This window comes from Anabas testudineus, chromosome 18, assembly GCF_900324465.2.
Source record: "Anabas testudineus chromosome 18, fAnaTes1.2, whole genome shotgun sequence".
Lineage (NCBI taxonomy): Eukaryota > Metazoa > Chordata > Actinopteri > Anabantiformes > Anabantidae > Anabas > Anabas testudineus.
In genome coordinates, this window is record NC_046627.1 from 8776518 (window position 1) to 8802094 (window position 25577).

Sequence of the window (25577 nt, forward strand, 5' to 3'; positions counted from 1 at the left end):
AATATCTTGGTGTATTTATAAATGACCAAATTAACTGGAAACTACAAATTAAACATGTAACATTTAAACTGTCCAGAACCATACATCTCTGTATTAAATAGAGCAAAGCAGACTTTGGAACTAAAATCACTTCCCATTAGTTACTGTTCACTATTAGCATATCTAAATTACTGTTGAGAGGATTGCAGCAATAACTATAATGACACACTGTATTTACTGTCTATTCTCCAAAAAAGAGCAATAAAATCATTCGTTATCGTTCATAATTAACACATTATTCCTTCAGTCAAAATTACTCAATTTTACAGACCTGACAGAATTTCAGACAGCACAGTAACTGTTGAAGGCAAAAAAATATTTACTACTAATCTACTACTAGGAAACATTCAGATATTATTCATTGAGCGAGAGGGGGTTGTGATTTAAAGGGAAAAATTCAAATTCAAGACCAAATGCGATCGCACAACCAGAAGGCAATGTTGTATTTCAATATGTAGAGTAAAACTATGGAACAGCTTAGAATAGGAAGAGGAGTCTGTAGACCACCAAGTGCTGGGTTTCGTCATGACCTCGAGAGAGGGCGCAGTACAGACTTTAATCTGATCTGTTTTCAGTATCTGTATAACTCTCCCAAACATATGTACAACATTTGGATTCATTTATGATACAAACCCTCAAGACTACACAGTTTGGTGCAAATACTTTTTTATTGATTTTATCTGTTTCATGATATTTGTATACATGCTATAATTACAATTCTTACTGCATGCACTGCTGTATAAACCTAATATAAAGGAGCTCATATGCTGACCCAGTGAGTTCAGCTGAATTGATTTTTGCAGGTGAATTAAAGAGAACTGAACCACATCTGGACGGACACATAACTAAACTCTAAAAGTTGCGCGTATAAACTGATGTGATCATAAAAACCAGGAAGTCGGAAAACGTTGAGCCTTGGAACTTGCTACATGTATTTGTTTGCCATCTTGGCACAAACGAATGGGAGAGAGTCGGTGCAGTAGGCGTGGAACCAGGTCAAGTCATCTGCAAAATAAAACACAGACTTAACACGGCTTTCTGGATTTCAAATTGTATATATCAAACAATATCTTATTCTTTACAGGTTTTGGATTTAAATTGAAACTGAGAGAGAATTCTATGTGAGATTTATTAAGTGATGAGGCTCTTATTAGACTTTGACAGTGAAGCATTTGTGTTTGTTGTATGTTGTATAGTTGGTGTAAATAAATAAGTTATCATGGCATAATATTACTACACTGGATGACAGTACAAACAGGATTTTCATTCAATGAATATGTCACAGACTGACTTTGTCTGTAGAAGTAGTTACCTCATGATGTTTAATGTTGTTTAATTACAGTACATTTAAGTTCTGATTTAAATTATTTTTTTTCTTCTTAAAATGCTTCATTATTATTATTATTATTATTTTCTTAGTTTAAACATTTGTTCTAATGTAAATAAAATTGTGGTTTATGAGATTTTTTTAATGTAGATTTTACACAGTGTTCCAACTTTTGTGCCTTGTGGAAAAACAATTTAAAACCATATTTCACCTTGCAGACAGACATTGGGTGGGTTTTACCGTGGTTAAAATAATAACACAAGTTGAATGTTGTGTTGTGTTTGTAGGAAACTGTGTTTCTCACATTCGTAATTGATCCTCAGACAGTTCTTGTTCTTGGGATTTCGGTCTTCTTTGTCATGTTCATCTTCATGGGGCTTATCATGTTCATCTTCATGGGGCTTATCATGTTCATCTTCATGGGGCTTATCATGTTCATCATCATTGTTGTCTTCTTCATCTTCATCTTTATGCTCATTGTCGTCATCATCATAATCTTCAGTGTCATAGGGGTTCTTGTACCAGTTGTTATAGTTGAAGTCAGAACCGTCACTCCACATCCAATATCCAGGCTAATCATAGGTAGATAAACATGTTTGTACATGCAGTAAACACATATTAATACATCTGTAATATGGCTGAAATTTGAACCAAACACGTAAACATATTCATACTTTGCATTCACTGTGTATAAGTTTGTTCAAATCAAATTGCAAATGCAAATCTCAAAGCTTTAAATTGCAGTGTGAATTATGTAAGGGTGTCATTTCAAATGACATGAAATTATATTTATATTTAAACTAATATCTAAGTTGTGTACATGTACAAATGAACAAAAAAAAAATCACTGAGATAAAGTCTTTAGCTCATTGATTGTGTGACCATTCAACAATAAACTTGACTGAATCGGATGGTTTTCATACGTGTATGGCGTCAAAGCCACCGGCCCAGGTCTCGGGGAAGTCGTGGGTGTCTCCTCTGGTCAAAGACATGATGAAGCGATTCTCCTCCTGGTTGTGGATTGACACCAGGTTGGCGTCATCAAACTGACAGTAAACCTGGAAGAAACAAAAGACATGGAAACATGTTTCACTGAATATGTAAATGAGCGGCCTGTCTTAACATTTCAGTCCTCACCTCAGCTTCAATCCATTTCTTCGGGGTGTCGATGAACATGAAACACCTGCGTCCGTAGTTTGACCACCCGTGGGGACAGTGCCATACTCCACCTAAGAAAAACAATTACTACATATTTCACTGACCTGAAACGTACTATTAATAAACAGAAAAAAGTGTTGATTTAAATCTAGAACATGAAAAGTAGCAGAAAAGTAAAGTTCAAGTGCCTCAGGTTAGTACGGTGCTTGAATGAATGTATTTAGTTACTTTCCAGCCATAAGAAATCATCACTCACCACAGTCAACAGGCTCGACTCCTGGTGGCGTTTCTGTGTTTGGTATCATTTTTCCGCTGATGACGTCAACACACCAACAGTACCCTGTTGATGCCCAGCACTGGCGCGGTAGGAAGTTCCCGTTGGCGTCACACTGTGGGCAGAATGTTCCAGTCTCATGGGAGCAGAGCTGCCTTTTATAATAGCAGAGGCCATGCCAGGGGGTGGTGAAGTTGTGGTCGGGGGTTGGGGTGTGGGTTGGGGTGTGGGTTGGGGTGTGGGTTGGGTAGGCTTGGCTCAAGGTCATAATGGTGCAGAGGGTGAGAAACACACTGAGCACCTTCATGTTGACGATAATGATGAAGAGCAAGTTGGGTCTGTTAAGCACAGGAGTAAAGTATCACAAACTGTTAGTGGATTCCCAAGTCTACTAGATACATCAACATTTTGATAATCAGTGATTCAAACTGCCGTGTAGAAATGATTTTTATTCTATTTTCTTAGTGCACACATGCTTATGAAGCAGGATAATCATGCAGTCTCAATAATGTGGTAGTATCACATATATAAGAAAGTGAGTCATTGTACACTGAAAGTGAATAACAAATACATTAAGTTAGTTCTAAACATTTATTTACTCAAATAATTGTTTTTGTGATTATTAAAAAATATTAGTGCTTTCATGGTTCCATTTATATTTCACCTCAAATAATGCTGCAATTAGATAAAAATAATTATTTTCCTAAAAACAAAAATCCAAAGGAGGCTTACCGTGTTTCAGGACGAGCTGGTGTGTTGAACCACTGGCTGCTTCTCCACCTTTTATCTTGCAGCTTATTGACGTTTTAGCTGTGTCATTGTTTAATTTCCCACGACTACACTGTAGTTTTGAGATCAAGAATTACACTAACAATGGTTCTCATCATCACAGTACATCTCATTTTAATTTTCACACTACAGCAGATGAGCCCCCCCGCATCTACGGTTTCTCTGGCTATTATAACGACGGTGGGTTTTGCGTTACAATATTCATATGTTGGCTTTTCATTTATTTGTTCACAGTGTCCGTGTTGTGTCCAGACGTCCCTGTTTGTAACTTTAGGTTCAAAAGATGTTTGATACACATACATTTTTGTTCTTATCTCATCCGGTGACATTTCAGAATCTTTTATTGTGAAAATCTGGGTTAGGCTTTTCTAAACAGTGTAAAACTGGCTGGTGTTATGGTCTCATTCAGCACACGTCCGAGGTTCCTTTTTGTGTCCAAGTATCTTAATAACCTAAAAAACTTGTTTTCCATCTTGCTGATCATTGTATTCTTGTTGTTGACCTCTGCCACGTAATAGTCTAAGAATATTCTTTATCTGTCTCCTTCTTTCCTTTCTCTCTATCTTGTTTCTTGTTGGCCTGTCTCTCACCCTCTGTGCAGGTTTGTTCCACGTGTGTGTTCTTGGGTTCAGTCTCTTATGTCTTTGTGTGGTTCTGGCCTCTTTCCATGTCTTCATGGTTGAGAGGAGGTCATTTGGTTCAGGTGTGGGCAGCACCTGGGAGTGGCTTGACGTCCTCTAGGATCATATTCTGCATATATCTTTGTAATATTTGTGATTCTGTTTGATCATAATATAAAACTACTATGTTCTGTTCTATTTGAATGTTTGTCACAGCACATTGGGCCGTACATGATTAAAACGTGTATATCTCAAAGTACCTGCATGACCTTTTGTTTGATGTTATTTTAAGTTTGAAAACTAACTGATCTGATAGATATTTTAAATACAGGGTACAACCTCAATTTACCTACAGTGAGACACTGCAGCACAACTATTTTCTCCAGGAATTTCCATCCAGAGCTCATTATATGAACAAACAACTTGCTGAGTTATTGGGCGAGGCTGTGTCTAATGCAACATGACTCCACGGGGTGAGGAAGTGCCTAAATAAATATAAAATCTGTTTATAAATCAGACTGTGCATCTTCCAGAACAAAACCACAACTGTCCTGGAAATTGTCCTTGAAATAAAACTGTACACAATCAAGTTGTTACACAAGCTTGCCTTGAAAACAATGATTCATTAGTGGAAACTGGTGTTACTGTAGTCCACAACCAAAACGGCACATGTAAGATGAACACAACCAACGTCAATGTCAGGTCAGATAAACGCAAAATAGTGTTTGGCTGGATCAAATGAGGTCATGAAACATGGAAGTGGCTTTATGCTGATATGGACTCATGTGACCCTTAATTCTACAAGCAGCCAGGACAATGGATGGAAATCTTTTGCACAAAGGAGTTCAGAGGGTCATTGACACAGATTTGGTTACATTTGGCTTATTTATAACATATTTTCTTGTGTATTTAAATGTTTCAAAATATTTGAACTTTCCGATATATATATATATATATGTGTGTGTGTGTGTGTGTGTTTGTTCTCTTGAAATTAAATGCAGTTGTTTCAAGTTCATTTTTTATTTCATATTCATATAAGTACAATAATACGTGACAGTATTCACATTATAAGATGAAACATATGTTGCAGTTCATCAGACACACAAAACCAAAGACATGAGACCGTTTTTGCTTGTGACAGATGCATCATACTGGTTATAAACCAAAAAATAAATCTGTAATAGTCACACACTGTGTTTAATATATGTTGATCATAAAAATAAAGGAATAAAGTAAACGTGTTTGACAAGGAACATTCCTCCAACTGTCTGGTACAGTAACTATATTTCATTTTTGATGATGATCTCAGATACTTTTGGCACAGATGAAAGGGAGAGACTCGGTGCAGGAGGTGTAGAACCATTTCCAGTCATCTGCAAAACAAAAGACAGGCATAAACATGAATTTAGTAATTTCAAGCTGTAAGTACAAAGAAAAGGATCACTCACTGAATCCAACAGTGTCAGTACAGTACAACATTTTTAACACAGCTGGAGTTGAGATTTCTTAGGACTAAAGTATTAAAATAGGTTGAATTTTTACAAATAAGCATGGACATATGTTTTGTATCTTACTTTTGTAATTGATTCCCAGACAATGCTTCTTTTTGCCACTTTTCTTGGAATGCAAATCATCGTCACCATCTTTCTCCTCATCATCATCATCAGGTTTTTTGTATTCCTCATAATCTTCCCAGTTTTTGTAAGAAAACTCAGAACCATCACTCCACATCCAAAATCCAGGCTATGGATTTGAAACACACATTCAACACACATTCATGAATATACACAGTATTTACTGAGCCAAAATAGAACTCTTCAGATCTCTTTACCAGCTTCCTGTAGCTGCTGTATCAGGTTCAAAGCCCTGACTCCTGCCTACAGTGTGGTCAACTCAACAGCACCTGTCTACCTCAACGCTCTCATCCGGGTCTAGAATCCCTCCTGTCAACAACGTCTTATGGTCCCTTCAGCTCACCCCAAAACCTCTTCAGCTTAGTGGTTCCACGATGGTGGAATGACCTACCTATCTCTGCACTCTCAGCAACCTCATTCTCAATTTGCAAAAACCTGCTGGAAATTCTTCCGCAACTTTCTCCTCACTTAAATTTAGCACTTTTGCTCTTACACCTCACCAAACAGAAAAAGCTATTTAGAGCACTTTACTTCAAAGTTCTTCTCCTTGTCTTAGATGTTTTGCCTTGTGCCTCCCTTATGAATCGTGTTGGATAAAAGCGTCTGATAAATGACTAAATGTAGGACAAATTTGTTGAAGAGCCACTTCAAGCCGATTGAGGTGGGTTGCAGGCCTTTGGAAGTTAGTCTTTACATTGGACATTTAGCCAATCAGAAGAAGAAGAACCAACAAGACCATCATTGAACCTACAGATAACTATAGATCGAGACCATCCATGATGTGATAGGCTACTTTACAAAAGCTTGGAGACCCAGAACCAGATTTTGCAGAACTTGAAGCGTTGACATTTGGGTATATAAAATACAGAAGATGTGTTTAAGATTATGTCAAATATTTTTATACTTGTATGGAATCAAAGCCTCCGAGCCAGGTTTGGGGGAAGTTGTGGGATTCTCCTCTGGTCAACAATGAGATGAAGTGATTCTCCTGTTCACTGTGGATTGAGGCCAGGCTGGCTCCATCAAAACGACAGTAAACCTGGAGGGAACATTGGAACAACAGGCATTCCCACAATTCATTACAACATAACTAAATGTATGAAAAGCCACATCATCAGTTTCCAAAACTGTCCTTCTATCAGACCTCACCTCAGCATCAATCCATCTCTTTGGGGTGTCAATGAAGATGTAACACTTGTTTCCAAAGTGGGACCAACCATCAGGGCACTTGCTTTCGCTGCCTGCAAAAATACTTATTTAATTTATTGAACAATCGTTGTGTAGTACAGTTGTGTTTATAAATGACTATACACAGTACAGTACTTGGATGAATGAACTTTGTTTAGAACCAAAAAAATTAAGAAAAATTAAGCCTCATGTTAAGGTATCGACAATTAATAAAATACCACTCACCACAGTTGGGTTCCGTCCCCGGTGGTGTTCGCGTGTTTGGGATCTCACATCCAGTCATGGTGTCAACACACCAGCAGTAGCCGGTCGACCCCCAGCACTGTTTTGGGAGGAAATACCCATCGGCGTCACACTGCGGGCAGAACGCTCCACACCTAATAAAGTCTGCTCCGAGAACCTTGCTGCACATCTGTCTCTCATACTCACAGAGGCCTGCGTGTCTGGGAAGGGTGCAGTTAACTGGGACGGATCGGCTCAAGGTCAAAATAGTGCAGACTGTGAGAAACTTCATGGTGGTGAAGATGATGAAGAGGCAGCTGAGCCTTTAAAGCAAAGAACCGTCTACTTTGTAAAATTAGCTTCTACACGTTTGGCAAAGCACAAAATAATACTTACATGTCATCATCATTATTTTATATTTCTAAATAAATTTTTCTAACATCTTTCAGGGTATGGTATCGTTTGACATGACAGAGGTCCGATCGCTGCATTTCAGTCTCAAACCTTGTCAAACCTTTCACATTTATCAAACAAATAAGTAGCAAATAAACTGCAATACATTTGGATTATACATAATTGTTTCTGCTGATGTGAATAATGTGAAAAAACAAAGAGGACTCACTTTTTTCACAGTCTGCTGGTGGGATGAGCCACGTGTGGCAAACTCTGCTGCTTCTCTGCCTTTTATTTTGCAGATACCTGACACCTGCTGCGTCTTTATTTCACTTCCTACAACTGCGCTGTGGCTCTGAGATTAAATGTTCCACTAACAATGACTCTGGGCAGCTTTTATACATCAGCGGAAGTCCTCGTGGATGCAGTTTCTCAGACTATTGCAATGATGAGTTTTGAGTTACGTAACTTTTCTTCTGTATTCTTTTAGTCTTTTAGTCTCCTGTCACAATATCCTGGACTGTGTTGCCAGTTGGAATCTTTTCCTTGTTATGTTTCTTGTGTGGTTGGAAACACAACAACACTTTAATCCAGTACATACAGAATTGCAGTGAACATATACATAAGATGTAACATCACTTTTATGATCAAGGTGCAAGCTGCAAGAATGAAGAATGGATTTTAATTGCAACCTTATAAATCGTCATGCTTTACGCTTTTTGAACAAATTTGAAATATTTACCTTTTTACTCTATTTATATTTATATTATAATTATTATTTTTAACAGCACTTGTTTCACTTTCAACTACTTTTCCAAACTTTAATAAAGACACTGAAGCTCTGAAGGAATTTTTTTTTCAACCACATATATATTTTTTGCAGAGTCTGGAGTAAGTCAGGAGGCTTGTTTAGTGAAAACTATCCCAATGTCTTTATAAAATGGTCCAAAAAAACTCTCAACTGGATGTTGTACAGGTCTAATCCACAGCTACAGGAAGAGCTTGTTGAGGTTATTGCTGCCAAACATGGTTCATCCAGTTTTCACTTACTTTTTCCACCAACACTCTGCATGTTTTAACGGGTATGTTCAATGAAGACATGGAAGATCATGAGTGTTTTGTTTATTAGCTTAGAAATATTGTGAACAATACTGTATGTGTGAGGGTCAGTAATATTAGTTTCTACTCAGCTGTAAAAGCTTGAGACTCCTTCAGTGGTCCCTTTCTTGCATGGTCTCTCAGATTTTGAGGACACTACTATAGAACGATTTATCCATGGATTTACAGTATCTGTACTTTTTCAGTATTCAATATATGACTGAAACATGTTCACTGCACACAGGTACTCTCCATTTTACTAGTTGTGTTGAATTATGTATTTGAATTTGGTGATCTGAAACTGGATGAACCAGCAGTGATTTAGGTGAGATAAAACACGGGCAATCACTTATTTTAGGGTTAAATACTTTTTAGCGATCTATCTTCACTTTGACTTTTTTTTTTTGCTGTTAGTTTTTTTTTTTCTTTTTTCTCAAAAAGTAAAATTACACTAAATAGATCATAATTCAACCTCGTGAAAAATAAAATAAAAGATGAATATACACTTACTGGCCACTTTACTATGTGCACCTGTACAACACAACCCAATAGAGCAGCTCTGCCTCAAATTCTATTTTTATCACTTGGTGGCCAGAAACACCTAATATGACACTTTCAGAGCAGAGCTGCTGTATTACATTCAACAGGTGTTCCTAATAAAGTGGCCACTGAGTGTCTGTGTAGATAGATAGATGTGTATAGAAATTGAATGAATAAAACCTCAGTACTTCACAGTTAAGTGCTTTTATTTTTAATGATACATTTTTTATTTTAACAAGTCCATTGATTTCTTCGTATTTTAATTCCAATGTTTGCAAAATGTTCATTTTTTATTTATTTCACATAGAATGATCACACGTTGAAACCAGATATTTTAAGCTGATTGGCAGCAGCGGTGCTTTCGGGCAGCTTGACCTTTGCAGGGGAATCAGAGAGCAGAGAAGAAGTCACATCTACAGATCACGACAACAAGGAGGAAAGAAAGAATTTCTAAGACCACAAATGACTCCAACTGTGAGGTACGGCAGGTAGCCGAGGAACTCAGTCATCATCGTTGGCCTTCTTGGAACAAACGAAGGGCAGTGCCTCAGTGCAGGGGGCGTAGTACCACTTCAAGTCATCTACAAAATAAAAGACATAAACATTTGACCTTCAGAATTTCAAAATAAAAAGAAAATTGTCTCTCAATCAGGAGAGTGAACTCAGAATATTAGTATGTTAAGTTAAGTGTGTGGGTTCAGTTTCTTACAATCATAGTTGATCCTCAGACACAGCTGCTGCTTCTTCTCAGTTTTCTTCTTCTCATCGCTGTCATCGTCATCATCGTCATTATCGTCGTCATCATCGTCATCATCGTCATCATCGTCATCATCGTCGTCATCATCGTCATCATCGTGATCATCGTCATCCTCACTGTGTTTCTTGTGTTTCTTGTCATCGTCGTCATCGTCATCATCATCCTCCTCACTGTGTTTCTTGTGTTTCTTGTGTTTCTTGTCATCATCGTCATCATCGTCATCGTCATCATCGTCATCATCGTCATCATCGTGATCATCGTCATCCTCACTGTGTTTCTTGTGTTTCTTGTCATCGTCGTCATCGTCATCATCATCCTCCTCACTGTGTTTCTTGTGTTTCTTGTGTTTCTTGTCATCATCGTCATCATCGTCATCATCATCATCGTCATTATCGTCGTCATCGTCGTGTTTCTTGTGTTTTTTGTGTTTCTTGTCATCATCATCATCGTCATCATCATCATCATCGTCATCATCATCATCATTATCGTCGTCGTCATCGTCATGTTTCTTGTGTTTTTTGTGTTTCTTGTCATCATCATCATCGTCATCATCATCATCATCGTCATCATCATCATCATTATCGTCGTCGTCATCGTCGTGTTTCTTGTGTTTTTTGTGTTTCTTGTCATCATCATCATCATCATCGTCATCATCATCATCATCTTTCTTTTGTTTCTCATCTTCATCTTCATCGTCTTTGTCGTCCTTGGTATCTTTCTTTTGTTTCTCATCTTCATCGTCTTCATCATCATCTTCCTCACCATCTTTCTTGTCATCATCATCTTCATCATCATCTTCCTCCTCATGGTGTTTCTTAGGTTTCTTTTTCTTGTCGTCATCATCCTCCTCCTCCTCATCATCATCATCATCGTCCTCCTCACTGTGTTTCTTGGGTTTCTTTTTCTTGTCATCATCATCATCATCATCATCATCATCATCCTCCTCACTGTGTTTCTTGGGTTTCTTTTTCTTGTCAGCATCATCATCATCATCATCATCATCATCGTCGTCCTCCTCACTGTGTTTCTTGGGTTTCTTTTTCTTGTCAGCATCATCATCATCATCATCATCATCATCATCGTCGTCCTCCTCACTGTGTTTCTTGGGTTTCTTTTTCTTATCATCATCGTCGTCGTCTTCCTCGTCATGATGTTTCTTGGGTTTCTTGGGTTTCTCTTTCTTGTCGTCATCCTCATGGTGTTTCTTGGGTTTCTTGTGTTTTTCTTCAGAACTATTCTTGTCGTCATCATCTTTCTCATCATCGTCATCATCTTTCTCATCATTGTCATCATCACCATCTTCCTCGTCATCATCATCATCAGGATTTTCCTCATGATCTTCCCAGTTTTTATAGGAGAACTCGGAACCATCACTCCACATCCAATATCCAGGCTATGGATAAACAGACACAAACAATTGTATGTATACACACATACATTGTACAGTTACAGTTGACAATTACCCAAAAAGATATTAATCTAAACCATTATTTAATTGCAACTAAGTAGCTAATAAACTATGGTCATAACAAGTTTTTATTTTGTGAATATATTCTGTTGTGTTATATTTACTAAAACTGTCCTCACCTCTACAATACCTTACCTTCCTGACCTTAATTTAGTCACCAAATTGTAGGAATGTTGGTTAAAACTGTTTACTACATTTACTGTAATTACAGCTGGAAGAACATAAGGGGATTTGGATATAATAGTAAATACAGTAACAAAATCTAAAACCACATAAGTTTACAATTAATCTAAATCTCAAAAGCAAATTTTTTTGCAAAGTTTATGCGATATAAAAGATTTACAACACAAACAATACAAATAATATTTTCTTACATGTATGGCATCAAAGCCTCCGAGCCAGGTTTGGGGGAAGTTGTGGGATTCTCCTCTTGTCAAAGATGTGATGAAATGATTCTCCTCTTCACTGTGGATTGATGCCAGGTTGGCCCCATCAAAGCGACAGTAAACCTGTCAAGTGAACGAAAACGCAATTAATACATGACAGAAAACAAAGATGGCTTTTCATTTCATAGTCTGTCATCACCTCAGCTTCAGTCCACTTTTTTGGGGTGTCAATGAAGATGAAACACTTTCCTCCATAGCTTGACCAGCCATCAGGGCAGCGCTTCTTTTCATCTGTAAAACATGCATTTTCAATATTTTACTGACCTGCAAAAAAGACTGTACAGTAAATAAAAACTGACGAAGAGTGACTGAATAAGGTATATTAAAATGTTTTAGAAGTAGCATGTTAAACTAGTGAACCTAGTGAATATATGTTTAAGTAAAAATAAAAACTTTTTCTAAGAAAAATGTCATTGGTCAACAGAAAAAACCCTTTGTATGCAGTGTACAGAGATACAATATTTCAGCAATACAATCCAGCATGGACATTTATGAGGTATTTGTAAAATATTTCTGTTGCTAAATGGACAAATCATCACTCACCACATTTGAGTTTAGTCCCTGGTGGTGTACGTGTGTCGGGTATCTCTTCTCCAGTGAAGATGTTGACGCACCAGCAGTACCCAGTTGACCCTGAGCACTGTTTTGGTACGAAATTCCCATTGGAGTCGCACTGCGGGCAGCTTGAGCCGATTTGGTGCTTGCAGTTCTGCCACTCATACTCACAGCGGCCCGACTGCCAGGGAGATGTTGAGTTGACAGGGACGGCTTGGGTCATGCTCAGAATGGTGCAGAGTGCGAGAAATACACTGAGCACCTTCATGGTGGTGGTGATGAAGATGCAGTTATGTCTGTCAAGAGACATGCAGAGACAAGACATTTCTGTAATTCTAAATGTAAACCTCTATGATCTAGGGTGAATCTACTGTATCACACTTCTCTAGTTGTATATGACTATTAGTAGTACTATTATGCTACTATCTTTGTTACTATGTGATTTATCCTGTGCTGTTGTTTTTAACGTCTTGGCCTCACTTTATTGGCTGCATCTTCATTATCTGATTACTTTTTTTGATCCAGATTTTTACCAATTCATTACCCCTTATGAGCCCAATAACAGCCTGAGGTATTACTAACTAATACCTAATACCTAACTCTGCAACATCTTACAGGAGAAAGTCATTAACTTTTAAATCCATTTTCAAAACACAAACTGGCATATTGTGCACAGCACATAAAGTTTGACTACTTGAAATCTGCATATATAATATAATAAAATGTTATATAATATAATCTATATGTGCAAAAGATATTTAAATTGATCACATACACAGAATTGTCACAAATTTAGTTCTATATACATTACTACTTAAAATACTGCCATTAAATGAACTTATGCGATTCATACAAATCTCAAGGATACTCACTTTCAGACTTCACTGGTGTGTTGATCTGTTTATGACAAACTGTGCTTCTTCCTTGACTTATATTCTGCAGATCCCAGATACAACTGCTGCGTCATTACAACACAGTTTCCCATGACTGCACCGTAGCTTTGACGTCACATGTTACATTAACAATAACCCATGAGCAGCAGTTATTCTTTGGCTTTACCTTGTTGTACTATAGCTGATGAATCTTCTAGTATACAATTTCGCAGACTATTGTAATGATGGGTTTTGGGTTCCTTCACTATTATATTAGTCTTTTCTTTGGGTGTCTCATTGTGCGACAACTTCATGGACTTGCTGTTCGGGCCTTTTTGTTTTCAGGTTCATATGTTCGGAATTGCAGTTTCAAATGAAATCTTTAATACGTGTGGTTGATACATCAAAATGTGATATTATCTCATCAAAAGCTGCTTAATTTAACTATCTTTTATTGTGAAAATCTGTTTGGTTTTTTTGTGTGTTTGCAAAAACTGTGACCATATTCATCCAGTAGATTTAACATGAGGTGTTTTTATTGTGTCTTCTTCTGCATCTATTGTATTGAAAACCTACAAATAGAGCCGCTCATTACTGTATTGTTTTGTATTATTATGTTACATTTTAATCACTCATGCTGCTTTGTAATGCCTGTCTATGTTTTAGCTTTGTGTGTTTTAAGTGTTTTTATTAAAGATAACACCTTCTGCTCATAACATTTTTTATGTAATTCTTTTCAGAGAGAATTTAAGACAAATAATATGCTGGATTACTGCTCAATAGCAAGAGAGAGTACATGCCTCCTGACACATGAAATGTGCACATCTTACAGTGCACTACTCTCATTTTAACGTTCGCCAAGATTTTGTTCTGACGATGCTTCTTTTACTGAAACAACCCAGTCTCCTAAAAGTTGCATTCCGACACAACTTATATGTACAAATATGTTTTAAGGGAGAACCTAATCGCAACTGAAGATAATAATAATATCTTCACAGTTAATGTAAATGACAAGTCACAAACATGTTGATACTGAACATGAGATGTTCACAGACAACATATATTTGTCCACCGAAATATCCGATCTTCAATGTCCTGTTTTCTCAGTTTCTTCGAAATGATGCATTGTTGCAGTTTAACATCAAGATATGTGAATCCAATGCTATTAAAGTTTAGCGTGGTTGGGTTCAGGCATGGAACAATAGTTAACTGTTTTAATAGACAAAAGTCTAACAAAACTGACATCTTGATTGACTGTTGATTTCCAGTTGTTGCTGATGTTTATAGTAAGCAATAAGTAAATACAGCCATGAGCAGCTGACACAGCCTATTATAGCTACCTCAAAATTACAAACCTGATATCCCCATATGCATCACAGATACTATATTAAGAGACAATCTCTGCAGCAGCAGTTTGATGTATCTGAAAGTTCTGATGCTTAATTTACCAGCATGATTATGCATGTTATTATTTGATTAAGATTACTTGTTATTCTTCAGAGATATGAAAGCTCATGTCTCAAAAATAGACTCTAACCTACATTAGTACAATACAAGGCTGTAAAATAAGTACACACAGACAACAAAACTACAGTTCTGTGACATTTAGCGTTTAAATGCTTCTTTTGAGCCTCCAGTTACCAGAAACCTGAAAACTAGAAGGTAAATGTGGGAAGCTGTAACACAATGAGCCACTAAACAATTCTACAACGTAACATGATGTAACCCAAAACTCATCACAACCACAATAGTCTGACGAAGAATAGTGCATACAGACATTCAATTCAATTCAATTCAGTTTTATTTGTATAGCGCCAATTTACAACAGAAGTTATCTCAAGGCACTTTACAGTGTAAGGTTTAAGACCTTACAGAAAATATTTATACAAAAAATTATAGAGAAAACCCAACAATCCCATTTGAGCAAGCTTTAGGCAACAGTGGAGAGGAAAAACTCCCTTTAGAGGAAGAAACCTCCAGCAGAACCAGGCTCATAGTGGGTGGCCATCTGCCTCGACCGGTTGGGGTGAGTGGAAAGAGAAGAGAGAAACGAACAACAGGCAATAAAGACAACAACAAGCATCAAGAACATTGGGCAGATGAACTGGATTCTGGAGATATACAGCTCCAGGCCAAGGATACCTGCAGAAAAGTACAGGGAGAGGGAGACAGAGAGGAAGAAACACAACTACAGGAGAGAGAAGACACAAAGTTAATGACATGCAATGGTGGAATTTGCATTGATACAGGAGAAAGGAGAGAGGAGAGGAGCTCAGTTTATCAGTAGAGGTCCCCCAGCAGACTAACCTATATCAGCATAACTAAGAGATGGTTCAGAGTCACCTGATCCATCTCTAACTATAAGCTTTATAAAAAGGAAAGTTTTAAGTCTAGTCTTAAATGTAGAGAGGGTGTCTGCCTCCCGAACCTGAACTGGGAGCTGGTTCCACAGGAGAGGGGCTTGGTAGCTAAAGGCTCTGCCTCCCGTTCTACATTTGGGAACTCTAGGAACCACAAGTAAACCTGCAGTCTGAGAACGGAGAGTTCTGCTTGGAAGATAAGGAACTATGAGTTCTTTAAGATAAGATGGAGCCTGATTATTAAGTGATTTATAAGTGAGGAGAAGAATTTTAAATTCAATTCTGGATTTAACAGGGAGCCAATGGAGAGAAGCTAACGTTGGAGAAATATGATCTCTCTTGCTAATTCCAGTCAGAACTCTGGCTGCAGCATTTTGGATTAACTGGAGGCTCTTTAATGAGTTATTGGGACAAACTATTAATAATGAATTACAATAGTCCAGTCTGGAAGTAACAAATGCATGGACTAGTTTTTCAGCATCACTGACATGTATTTTAATCCATAAAAACTGAGGTTATTTTTAGGTTTTTTATGGTGTTGATACACGATTATTATGAGATAACGAAGTGCCGTCTACACTACAGCAAATGTTAAATGAAGCTTGGTGCTATCTGGTGGCAGCAAGAAAAATGACAATTCTATTTATCACTTTGTATGTTTTATTGATGTTTTATCAGCTCTGAAATATTGTGTTTGTTGATATTTGTGATTTTGGTGACGGTCTGATCACACATCTGTATGGGGGAAATATCTTTGTGATCATTCACAGATATTTTCTTTCAGTGACCAATTCAGCCTCATAGAGCAAAAGGTTTGGTTACGCTCTAACAGGGCATATTGTCTGTTCAGTTTTTAGAAACTTAAGATAAGAGGTTTCTTCTTTTGCTGTATCTTATTTGTCTCGCTTAAGACAAACCAGTCAGCCCAAGGCCAAAGATAAGAAATAGCCATTTTAAACATGCACAAAATGAAATTTTGCAATTTGAATTTTAAAACAAACAAATGAAGAAACCTGATAAATGAAAACAAATTTGTAGAAGTGAAGACACTTTGACCAGTGTTCTTCACGGATATGTCATAAATACTTAACAATAAAAATCACAACCACAAGAGTGATGGCAATGTACATTATAATAATAATAATGATGTTAATAGCACAGAGACAACCATAAAACCAATGCTACTAATTTTGTTTTCTAATTTTCTAATGCTATTGGTCAGAACCATTAAATTCAACAATGAACTGATTTTATTTTAGCATTTTTCTAACTGTTTAGTTTGGTTTGGTATGAACTGGGGGCAAAGCAGGAAGTCATTGCGGTCATGGTCGTGTGCATGCTGTGGTTCTGTGTGATGTAACAGAAAACAACATTCAACAAGATCTTTCTTAATCCAGAGAATCAGCATCTTATCAAACATTTTGATTTCTTTCAATAACTTTAATAATTTTTATGTCTTTGTCTTTATATCTTTAATTTACTGCTGTCAGTGCATTCGAAGATGCTCAAAAGATGAACTTCTGTACTTATTTTTAAACCCTTACACATTTTTACCGGAACACACTCACAGGTTTCCTCCCGAAAGTTCATTTTCATGCTCACTACCTCTTTTCACACTTGGTTGGCGCTAACTAACCCCTGAGCTCTTACTTCCTCTCTACACAATCATACCCCTAAACTCATTCTGCTCATGGTGCAGAATCAGCTCGACCAAGAAGTCAGGTAAGGCAATGAAAACGTATGGTCAGATTTTCTTTAACCACCTCACTGTTGTTTCAGTTATTAACTATTTCATGGCAGAAGTTACGGCTTCAGTAATTATTGGCTGTGTCTCAAAGAAACAGATAAGTGAAAAAGGGAAGAGCTTTATCATGAGTGCAATAAAAACTGACTGACTGCAGCGCTTGTTTCGTACTAAGTACTAATGATGTGATTTCATTGAAGGGGGGGTTTGAGCAAAAGGTGAGTACCTGGAAAGTAAAGCCCAGTTTTTATGTTTTTTTTCCAGATCAACAGCATGTGTCCTAATATTTTCAGCTAATTAGCCATAAAACAGATTCAAAGGGTGGATTTCTTCACAGTGGGAAAGTAACCATAAATATATATTTTTGAATTAAGTTGACTTTGGTCTACTGCATCCCGTGAACTTATAGCAAGAAGAGCCCTGCGCAGACGTATTGTTGCTTTTTAGCTGAGCGTCATTTGTTTTATTAAATTTTTAATTTGCTGCTTATTTTTTTACACACTTTGGTACAAAATACTTTATGTTACAATACTTTTAATCACCTAACATGTGGGTCATCTCATACAGATGCTTTTTCTGATATCATTGTCTTATATCACAAATGTTTTGGGACTAAACAGTTGGAGAATGAATTTTACTAAACCTACAGATTGAAAATTGTGCAGCAACCACAGCCACTTTTCCTCATTCTGATCATTGCGTGATGTGTGGTAAAACCTTTCACTAAAGGAGATATTAAATTTCCCTCTGTTTGTTGATTTGTTTTATTTCTGGAGAGATGTGTTTTAGAAAAATGTTCCTCTTTTATCAGATAGCACTTCCTCTCTGGGTGTCTTTCACTTTTGATTAGCCTGACTGTCTGTCCACTTCTGCTTGATGATTCCTGTTCACTGTGTCACTTTTATTTTGCTCAGTTCAGTGAAACGCCCATTTCTTTCCTTCCCTCTTTCCATCAACCTTTCGTCCATATCTGTTGCCTATTTTCTGACAGGATGGGATGGCAGCTCAACCTCTGTTTCACCCTGCTCCTCGTCTTCATCTCCCTGAGCTGGGGTCAGGAGTCAAGTTCAGAGGACGAGAGGCCATCCTGCCATCACTGTGACCTGCACCTGTTGTGTAACTGCTCCTATGGCGGATTCACCTGTGTTCCTATGGTGACAGAATCGGCCCTGACTCTTGATCTCTCCTTCAACAACATCACTGTGGTGAGAGATGACGACCTGACAGACCACACACTACTGAGGGTCCTGAATCTCCAGGGTAACACTGATCAGACTTTATTGTTATTATTAAATGAGCAGATAGATATTTCTGAAAAGCTTTGACATTGTACCAACAAATAAGACTAACAGGAGTTTTTATGGTTATGTACTTACTGTATACTGTAAGCACTTTAAGAAGGCTGTCTGTCAATAACAATTTCTTCAGGGCCATTAATAAAGTATCCATTACATTATTATTATTATTATTATTATTATTATTATTATTATTATTATTATTATTATTATTATTATTATTATTATTATTATATTGTTATAGTACTAGACTGCATAACATCTTTTCTTGAACCCTTTCATGCATAGTGGTAACTACAGTGAACAGCTTTGGGGTTAGTGTTAGTAGAACCATGGACAATATTTATAATATATTAGTCATTTATTAGGTTCAACATTTTTGAAAAGTATTGGAATAAGTTAAAATGTGATCAGATTAGTATTATTATTTTTTTTTATTAGCTTTAATATAGTATATTGTTTTTGCTATTGGTTTACTAAATACAGGGTTTTTTTTTTTGTTGTTGTTGTTTTTAAAAAGTCAAAAACATGTACATTTTGTAGCTCCATGAAAAATAGGTGCATTAGCAGATTGTAGTTTGACCATCTGGTTATATTTATTGTTCACCTTTTGCTGTACCTAAGGTGAAGGGTTGTATAACAATAATAACAAATATTAAAATAAAAAGCATAATGACAATCAACACAGCTTAGGACATCAGACTTCCCTAGATGGAAGCCTTTTTTTCCCCAGTGCCCTCATTACTCTTTTTAACTCTTTACCAACAATCAGTTTCAATCAAGCGATATAGACATGAAGCAGTGTGTCAAACGGTCTCTGAGGTCTCTCAAGCCTGTCTTACTACTACTGTGCTTCTGCACCTGAATCACGATCTTTGCAAAATTAACAATAGTTTCCAACAATACTTTTGCTAAAGCAAATGCATCAATTGTATTTGCAACTTAGACAGCAAACTATAACCACATCTTTACATTTACAGCTATAACATAGTAGCACTTGTTAATTAAAGATACCGTGAGTAAACAGGCAGAGTGAGTCACAATCTGACACAACAGATCATTAGAGGCAAATCCGTACAGGATGCTGTGCTGTACAAAATACAGGAAACCAGAGTGAATGGTTGCACTATTCTGCAGTTAAAGAAGTGGTATTATGGGTGACAGGATATGGGAGAGGTGGGGTCTAATGCAATAATAATGCAAATACTGCAGCCATGTGAGGGTGGGGGAGCTGCAGCATTTTCAGCTCTTTATCGACATCTCACTTTACCATCTCCTGTGACTGAGATAGGATGAATCAATCAACATTGGTCAACATAAACTTTTTCCTCTATTGCAGTGGACTCACCGATGATGTAGAACTGACCCCTGTGGACCCCTGATACAGCATGTTTTTATACATTTGTTATTGTTACTGTCCTCCAGGTAACAGATTAGCTGTGATCCATCCGTCAGCATTTGATCCTCTGTGGAGTCTGGAGGCGCTCGACCTGTCTGAAAATCAACTGACTGCTCTCAACAACAAATGGTTCACTAAGCTAGGAGCTCTGCAGAAGCTCAACCTGCTCAACAACCCATACAGGTAAAGAGTTCACAGGGACTCAAAACTGTACTGAGGCCGAGTCCACATCACATAATGTTCAGATCCGAATGTATTTTTGGTCCTAAAGTGCGGCTTTTTCTGTCGGCCTCAGCTGCTTGGGTTCTCCCCCAGTGTTTCAAGGGCTGATCAGGTTGAGGAAGCTAGCACTTGGAGGTCCTGCTCTGACCGAGTTAAAGAAAGGGGATCTGTCTGGAGTCACTCAGCTGGAGGAGCTCACTGTGCATGCCAACAATTTGACAAGGTTGGAGACCGAGACTGGTTGTGTTCATTTTGTTGCACAAGATTAATCAAATGTCCTCACAAGAGAAGGAAACTCACTTCTTTAAAATTAGCCCTGTTATTGTCGCATAACAAATTTTGGCTGTAATGACTTATGGTGGTATCAATTCAAGAGTTAAGCATCACTGTGGCAAGAAGCGATCAGTTACCATGGTTAAGAATTAGGGGTGTAACATCATCATTGATGTTGATTTTCTTAACTAATTCCACTTAACTGGAAATAGTTAACCTAACTTGTATATAGATAAGCAGATCATGGATCTGAGAAAATGGAGAATTTGTCAGAGCCTGAAAGAGGAACTGGAACGAATGTGGTTCTAGTGGTGTTGGGAGCTGTGACACCCAGGAACAACATCAGACGTTTCAGTCCAGAACAAGGCAGTGCTAGGTACAGCTACTGGTACTGTGAAGAACCATCAAACTCCTGTTGGATGGATGGGGACCCGAGGTTGACATAAGACACACTATTCTCAGGGCTGAGAAGAGAATTTCATGCACACATATATGGTGTATACATATAGTTTAAATACTCCCAATACAAGTCGTCACTGTAGTTTTTGGCAAACATGACTCACATGAGGAAGTTAGGACTATTTTCAGCATGAAAAGCTACAATTTGTGTTTCTTATTTGTTCTTTGGTTTTGTTCATGATAAGAAAAATAGAATATCACCAGCTACATGGAGACGACTCAACCACTGATCGACTTTCCTGATTTTAAAGTTTTTACTATACTATCTTTCACTCTCTCTCTCTCATTCTTCTTCTGCAGGTACGAGTCTGGTACTTTAGCGGCCATCTGGCCACTGGGACATGTTAGTTTGAGCCTTCATGAACCATTTTTAACAAACATAGCCTTAGCCTCGACTGTGCTCCGTGACGTTTCATACCCTGAGACGCCGATCACTCTGGAAGACCTCCATCTAGCTGGAAATCTGTTCATCCAGCCCATCGAGGAGATGGCTAAAAGGAGGGTCAGGTCCGGCCACAACCTCCTTTTCTTCTGTATTGTCTCTAAGTGTTACGCTAACAATGTAATTAGTTACATGGCAAGAATATTTTTCTGTACACAAACTAACCAGCTGATCCTGTGCGGTGTCACTCTTCAGGCACATGACCTTCCGCAACCTTTCCCTATCGGATGGCAGCATTGTCAACCTCCTGGTGGCTTTAAACGGTTCACCACTTGCATCCCTTTCTGTGTATGGTGCTACTCTAATGGGGCATGGCAGGTAGAAAACTGGTTCAAAATGTTCTCTGCTAGTACACAAATATGTCCTAAACCATGATTTTCATTTCAAGCTTTATCAAAGACGCCAATCTGAGCTGCTCATGCTTACATACAACACTAGATGACATTCAGTTTACTATATGATAATTAAAATCTTCATGGTCTTAAAATATTAAGATTCAATATTGAAACATTCAAGTACAGGAAACACTTTTTGTCGGTGTAACTGCAGGTGGGAGAAAGCCAACTGGACCGATCATAAAAACATCGACGAGTTCTTTGTGAAAAACGCTGTGGTGCTGGACGTCTTCCAGTTTGTGTCGTTTCTACAGCTGAAGTTTTTGCTACATTATCCCAGGAAGGTGTCACTCATAAATTCCAAGGTAAACTAGTTACGTGTCACTAACATAAACATTACATATACTACATACTGTATTTGTTATGTACTTTTCAACCAGTCAATTTGTGAAAACTTTCTTGGGATATTTTGTATCATACTTTTAGGTATTTGTGATGCCCTGCGACACATCCCGCCTGTTAGTGAATCTGCAGTACCTGGACATGTCTGACAACTTACTGACTGACATGACTGTGGAGGAGACACTATGTAATGGAGATGGCAGTCTGAAGGACCTCCGAGTGTTAAACATCAGTGGAAATGCTCTGAAGGTGTCCCTTAATGAAAAAAAAGTGTCTTCTGTTTGTGTTTTTCCATTAATTTCACCGTCACAGTTTTGTAGAATCCCAGCCCACACAACCAAATTATTGCAAAGTCTGTCTGTATTCCTGCTCACGTGCCCCGTTTCTGTCCAGTCTCTGTCCACAATGAGCAGACTGGTGCAGAGACTCTACAAACTGACCCACCTTGACATCAGCAGAACTGACTACAGCTCCATGCCTCAGCAGTGCTCCTGGCCCTCCACCCTGCGACACCTGAACATTTCTGGAGCTAAACTTATAACCATTACTCCCTGTTTACCCACAACTGTCCAGGTACTCAATATGACCTATGAAGCAGTTAAACTACAAGATCTGGGACCATCACACCAAACATTACTGTTTTGTTTTTTTATGTTTGTTTTGTTTTACAGGTGTTGGACCTGAGCTATAATGATCTCAAAGCATTCACTCTAGCACTGCCGGACTTGCTGGAGCTCTATCTATCTGGAAATAAGTTCCTCAGGCTGCCCCCAGGATGGTTGTTTCCCAATCTGCAAACACTGACCATACAGGTAAAAAAAACATCAGCTGTTATATTAGATTCCAGTCCTATTTGTATTTCCCACTGTGATTCCCTTGTGTTCCTCCACAGTCCAACACGTTGAACATGTTTGGCCGTTCGGATCTCCAGTCATTTGGGCGACTCCAGAACCTCCAGTCGGGCCAAAACAAGTTTGTCTGCTCCTGTGACTTTGTTGCCTTCTTTCAGTCAGGTCTTAAAGAGGGTGGAGATGTGCATTTAACAGACGGAGAGGAGAGCTACGTTTGTGATTCTCCTCTCTACCTCCAGGGACAGCAAGTCGGTCAAGTCCACCTCTCCATTGCTGAGTGCCATCGGGTTTTATTTGTTTCCGTGAGTTGTGTGATTGCGCTGTTTGTTGGGACTGTGGTGTGTGTCTTGTTGTGGCGCCTCCATGCCTTCTGGTACCTCAAGATGATGTGCGCATGGCTAAAAGCCAAGCGAGGCTCCCGCCGACGGCACCAACTCAGAGATGATGTGAGTTCCGAGGCGCTGCTATCCTACGATGCATTTGTTTCATACAGCGAGCGAGACGCCAGCTGGGTGGAAAACTTCCTGGTACCTGAGTTGGAGAATCCAGGGTCAGTTCAGAATTTGTATTTTTTGAAGATTATCACCTGTTATCACTGCTGTTGTGTTTTCAATACATCAAGGTAGAAGAGTTGTATTTATAGTGTAAATGTCACCATCTTGTGGTAATTTTAAGGTACTTTATTCTTTGGCTCCTAAACAACTGTACAAGCACTTTTGTTTTTTTAAAATAATTGTTGACCTCAGTATGACTTATTTACTAATGTCATCTTTCACAGTATAAACTACTAAGTTGTTTATTTTAACTTAATATTTGTGACAGTACATGTCAGCATGCTGAACCACACTTAACCTGCTGTCTGGTTTAACTCACACAGAGAGACCAGTGAGGACTCTATCAATCCCTCATATTCATATCGGCCACTGAACCTGTGCCTCCACAAGCGAGACTTTCTTCCTGGACAGTGGATTGTGGACAACATCATGAGCGCCATGGAGCGTAGCCGGCGAACTGTCTTCATCCTCTCAGAGAATTTTGTTCAGTCTGACTGGTGCCGCTATGAGTTGGACTTCTCCCACTTCTGGCTTTTTGATGGGCAGTCTGGCAAAGATGCGGCCATCTTGATCTTACTGGAACCACTGTCCAAGGACGATGTCCCCAAGCGATTCTGCAAACTACGCAAACTCATGAGTTCCACCACCTACCTGGAGTGGCCGCAGGAGGAGGAGAGGAGAGGGGAGTTCTGGAGGAGTCTCCGGAGTGCTTTAAGAGTAGAGGACGACTGAGAGAGAAAGACAAAGTCATGAAGAGGAAGGAAAGCAAATTAATCAATATTGTAAAATCAAATAAACTGCAAAGATGAACTTTGCCTCATTGGACACATTCTCATACTGAATATAAAAGGAAGTGACAGAATTTCTGTGTTCAAGTTTCAATTTCAACTGAGAACAACTGAGAACTGCGTTGAAATGATCAGGAGGAGCTGCTGGTTTGTCTTTTTCAAAAACAGCTGATGACATTGTTGAAACTGATTCAGCCAACTCTAAACAGCTAAATAACATCAATATGAAGTAAGATGTTTATTGACTTGTCTGAGCTCCAGTCTAAAAGTGAAGATTGTATTAGAAACAAATATCAGGAGGTTTTACAGTGTATGAAATTTAAACTATAAACAATACATAGGTTGCTGTATTTGCGTTTATTATGCATATTCTCTAGTGATGCCAGTATGTGTGATGATGTGCATGTGTTTACAGCTTTTCTGTTTTTGTGCCAATAAGTATTAACATATTATTGTTGTTAAGTGTTCACTTGGATTAATACTTATTTATTTCACACATCAGGGGAACACAAAATCTCATATTAGGGCACACAGTCGTCACATTTCATTGAAAATGTAATAGGGTCTTTAGTTTAAATTTTTATTTTACCTGAATATAATGTACAATTGTACCCCTCTGTTGTAATCACAGCATGTTTTTAATTCATGTTTCAACCCCATCTCCTAAAATTTGCATTCCCATAGCAACCACAATTAAATTTTTCTACTGAACCTAACCTGATGGTTGAGTAATGGCCATACAAAGTGAACAACTGTCCCACTGTGGTGGTTGGGTTTAGGCAACATTGTGCCTAACCATTATATACCTAACCATATGGTTAGTGAAAGATCATGGTTTATTTTAAAGGTAAAATAAGATGTTGTGTGTCCACAATCCTTTCCCTGACCTTACATTTTATTAATAATAGAGTTATGTATGTTATATGTTCTCATACCACAGCTTCACATAGTGAATGAGGTTTCACATCAGCAGCTCTATGCTGATGATGAAAGTGTCTCTATTTGATGCATACATCAGTTTTAGGAGACAGATTTTAGGACATTGCCTGTTTAAACAGAGGGGTAGACATTTG

General features: G+C 38.1%; 3 protein-coding genes across 3 annotated transcripts; 1 reads left to right on the forward strand and 2 right to left on the reverse strand.

The window, feature by feature from the left end:
* Window positions 1-700: 700 nt before the first annotated feature.
* LOC113168596 lies at window positions 701-3078 on the reverse strand. The gene is made up of 5 exons (XM_026369644.1): window positions 2781-3078; window positions 2504-2595; window positions 2290-2424; window positions 1671-1938; window positions 701-1044 (listed from the first exon to the last, which is right to left on the reverse strand). Exons 1-5 carry the CDS (start codon window positions 3064-3066, stop codon window positions 965-967), a joined length of 861 nt encoding a protein of 286 aa, XP_026225429.1. The 5' UTR covers window positions 3067-3078; the 3' UTR covers window positions 701-964.
* Window positions 3079-5396: 2318 nt separating this feature from the next.
* On the reverse strand, window positions 5397-7543 carry si:dkeyp-75b4.10 (ladderlectin). The gene is made up of 5 exons (XM_026369774.1): window positions 7255-7543; window positions 6991-7082; window positions 6746-6880; window positions 5782-5950; window positions 5397-5580 (listed from the first exon to the last, which is right to left on the reverse strand). Exons 1-5 carry the CDS (start codon window positions 7541-7543, stop codon window positions 5513-5515), a joined length of 753 nt encoding a protein of 250 aa, XP_026225559.1. The 3' UTR covers window positions 5397-5512.
* Window positions 7544-17408: 9865 nt separating this feature from the next.
* LOC113168466 (toll-like receptor 2 type-2) lies at window positions 17409-25504 on the forward strand. The gene is made up of 12 exons (XM_026369482.1): window positions 17409-17462; window positions 18476-18744; window positions 20205-20361; window positions 20474-20623; window positions 21433-21639; window positions 21770-21892; window positions 22124-22274; window positions 22396-22560; window positions 22705-22884; window positions 22983-23123; window positions 23204-23712; window positions 24040-25504. Exons 1-12 carry the CDS (start codon window positions 17431-17433, stop codon window positions 24446-24448), a joined length of 2493 nt encoding a protein of 830 aa, XP_026225267.1. The 5' UTR covers window positions 17409-17430; the 3' UTR covers window positions 24449-25504.
* The last annotated feature ends 73 nt before the right edge of the window (window positions 25505-25577 follow it).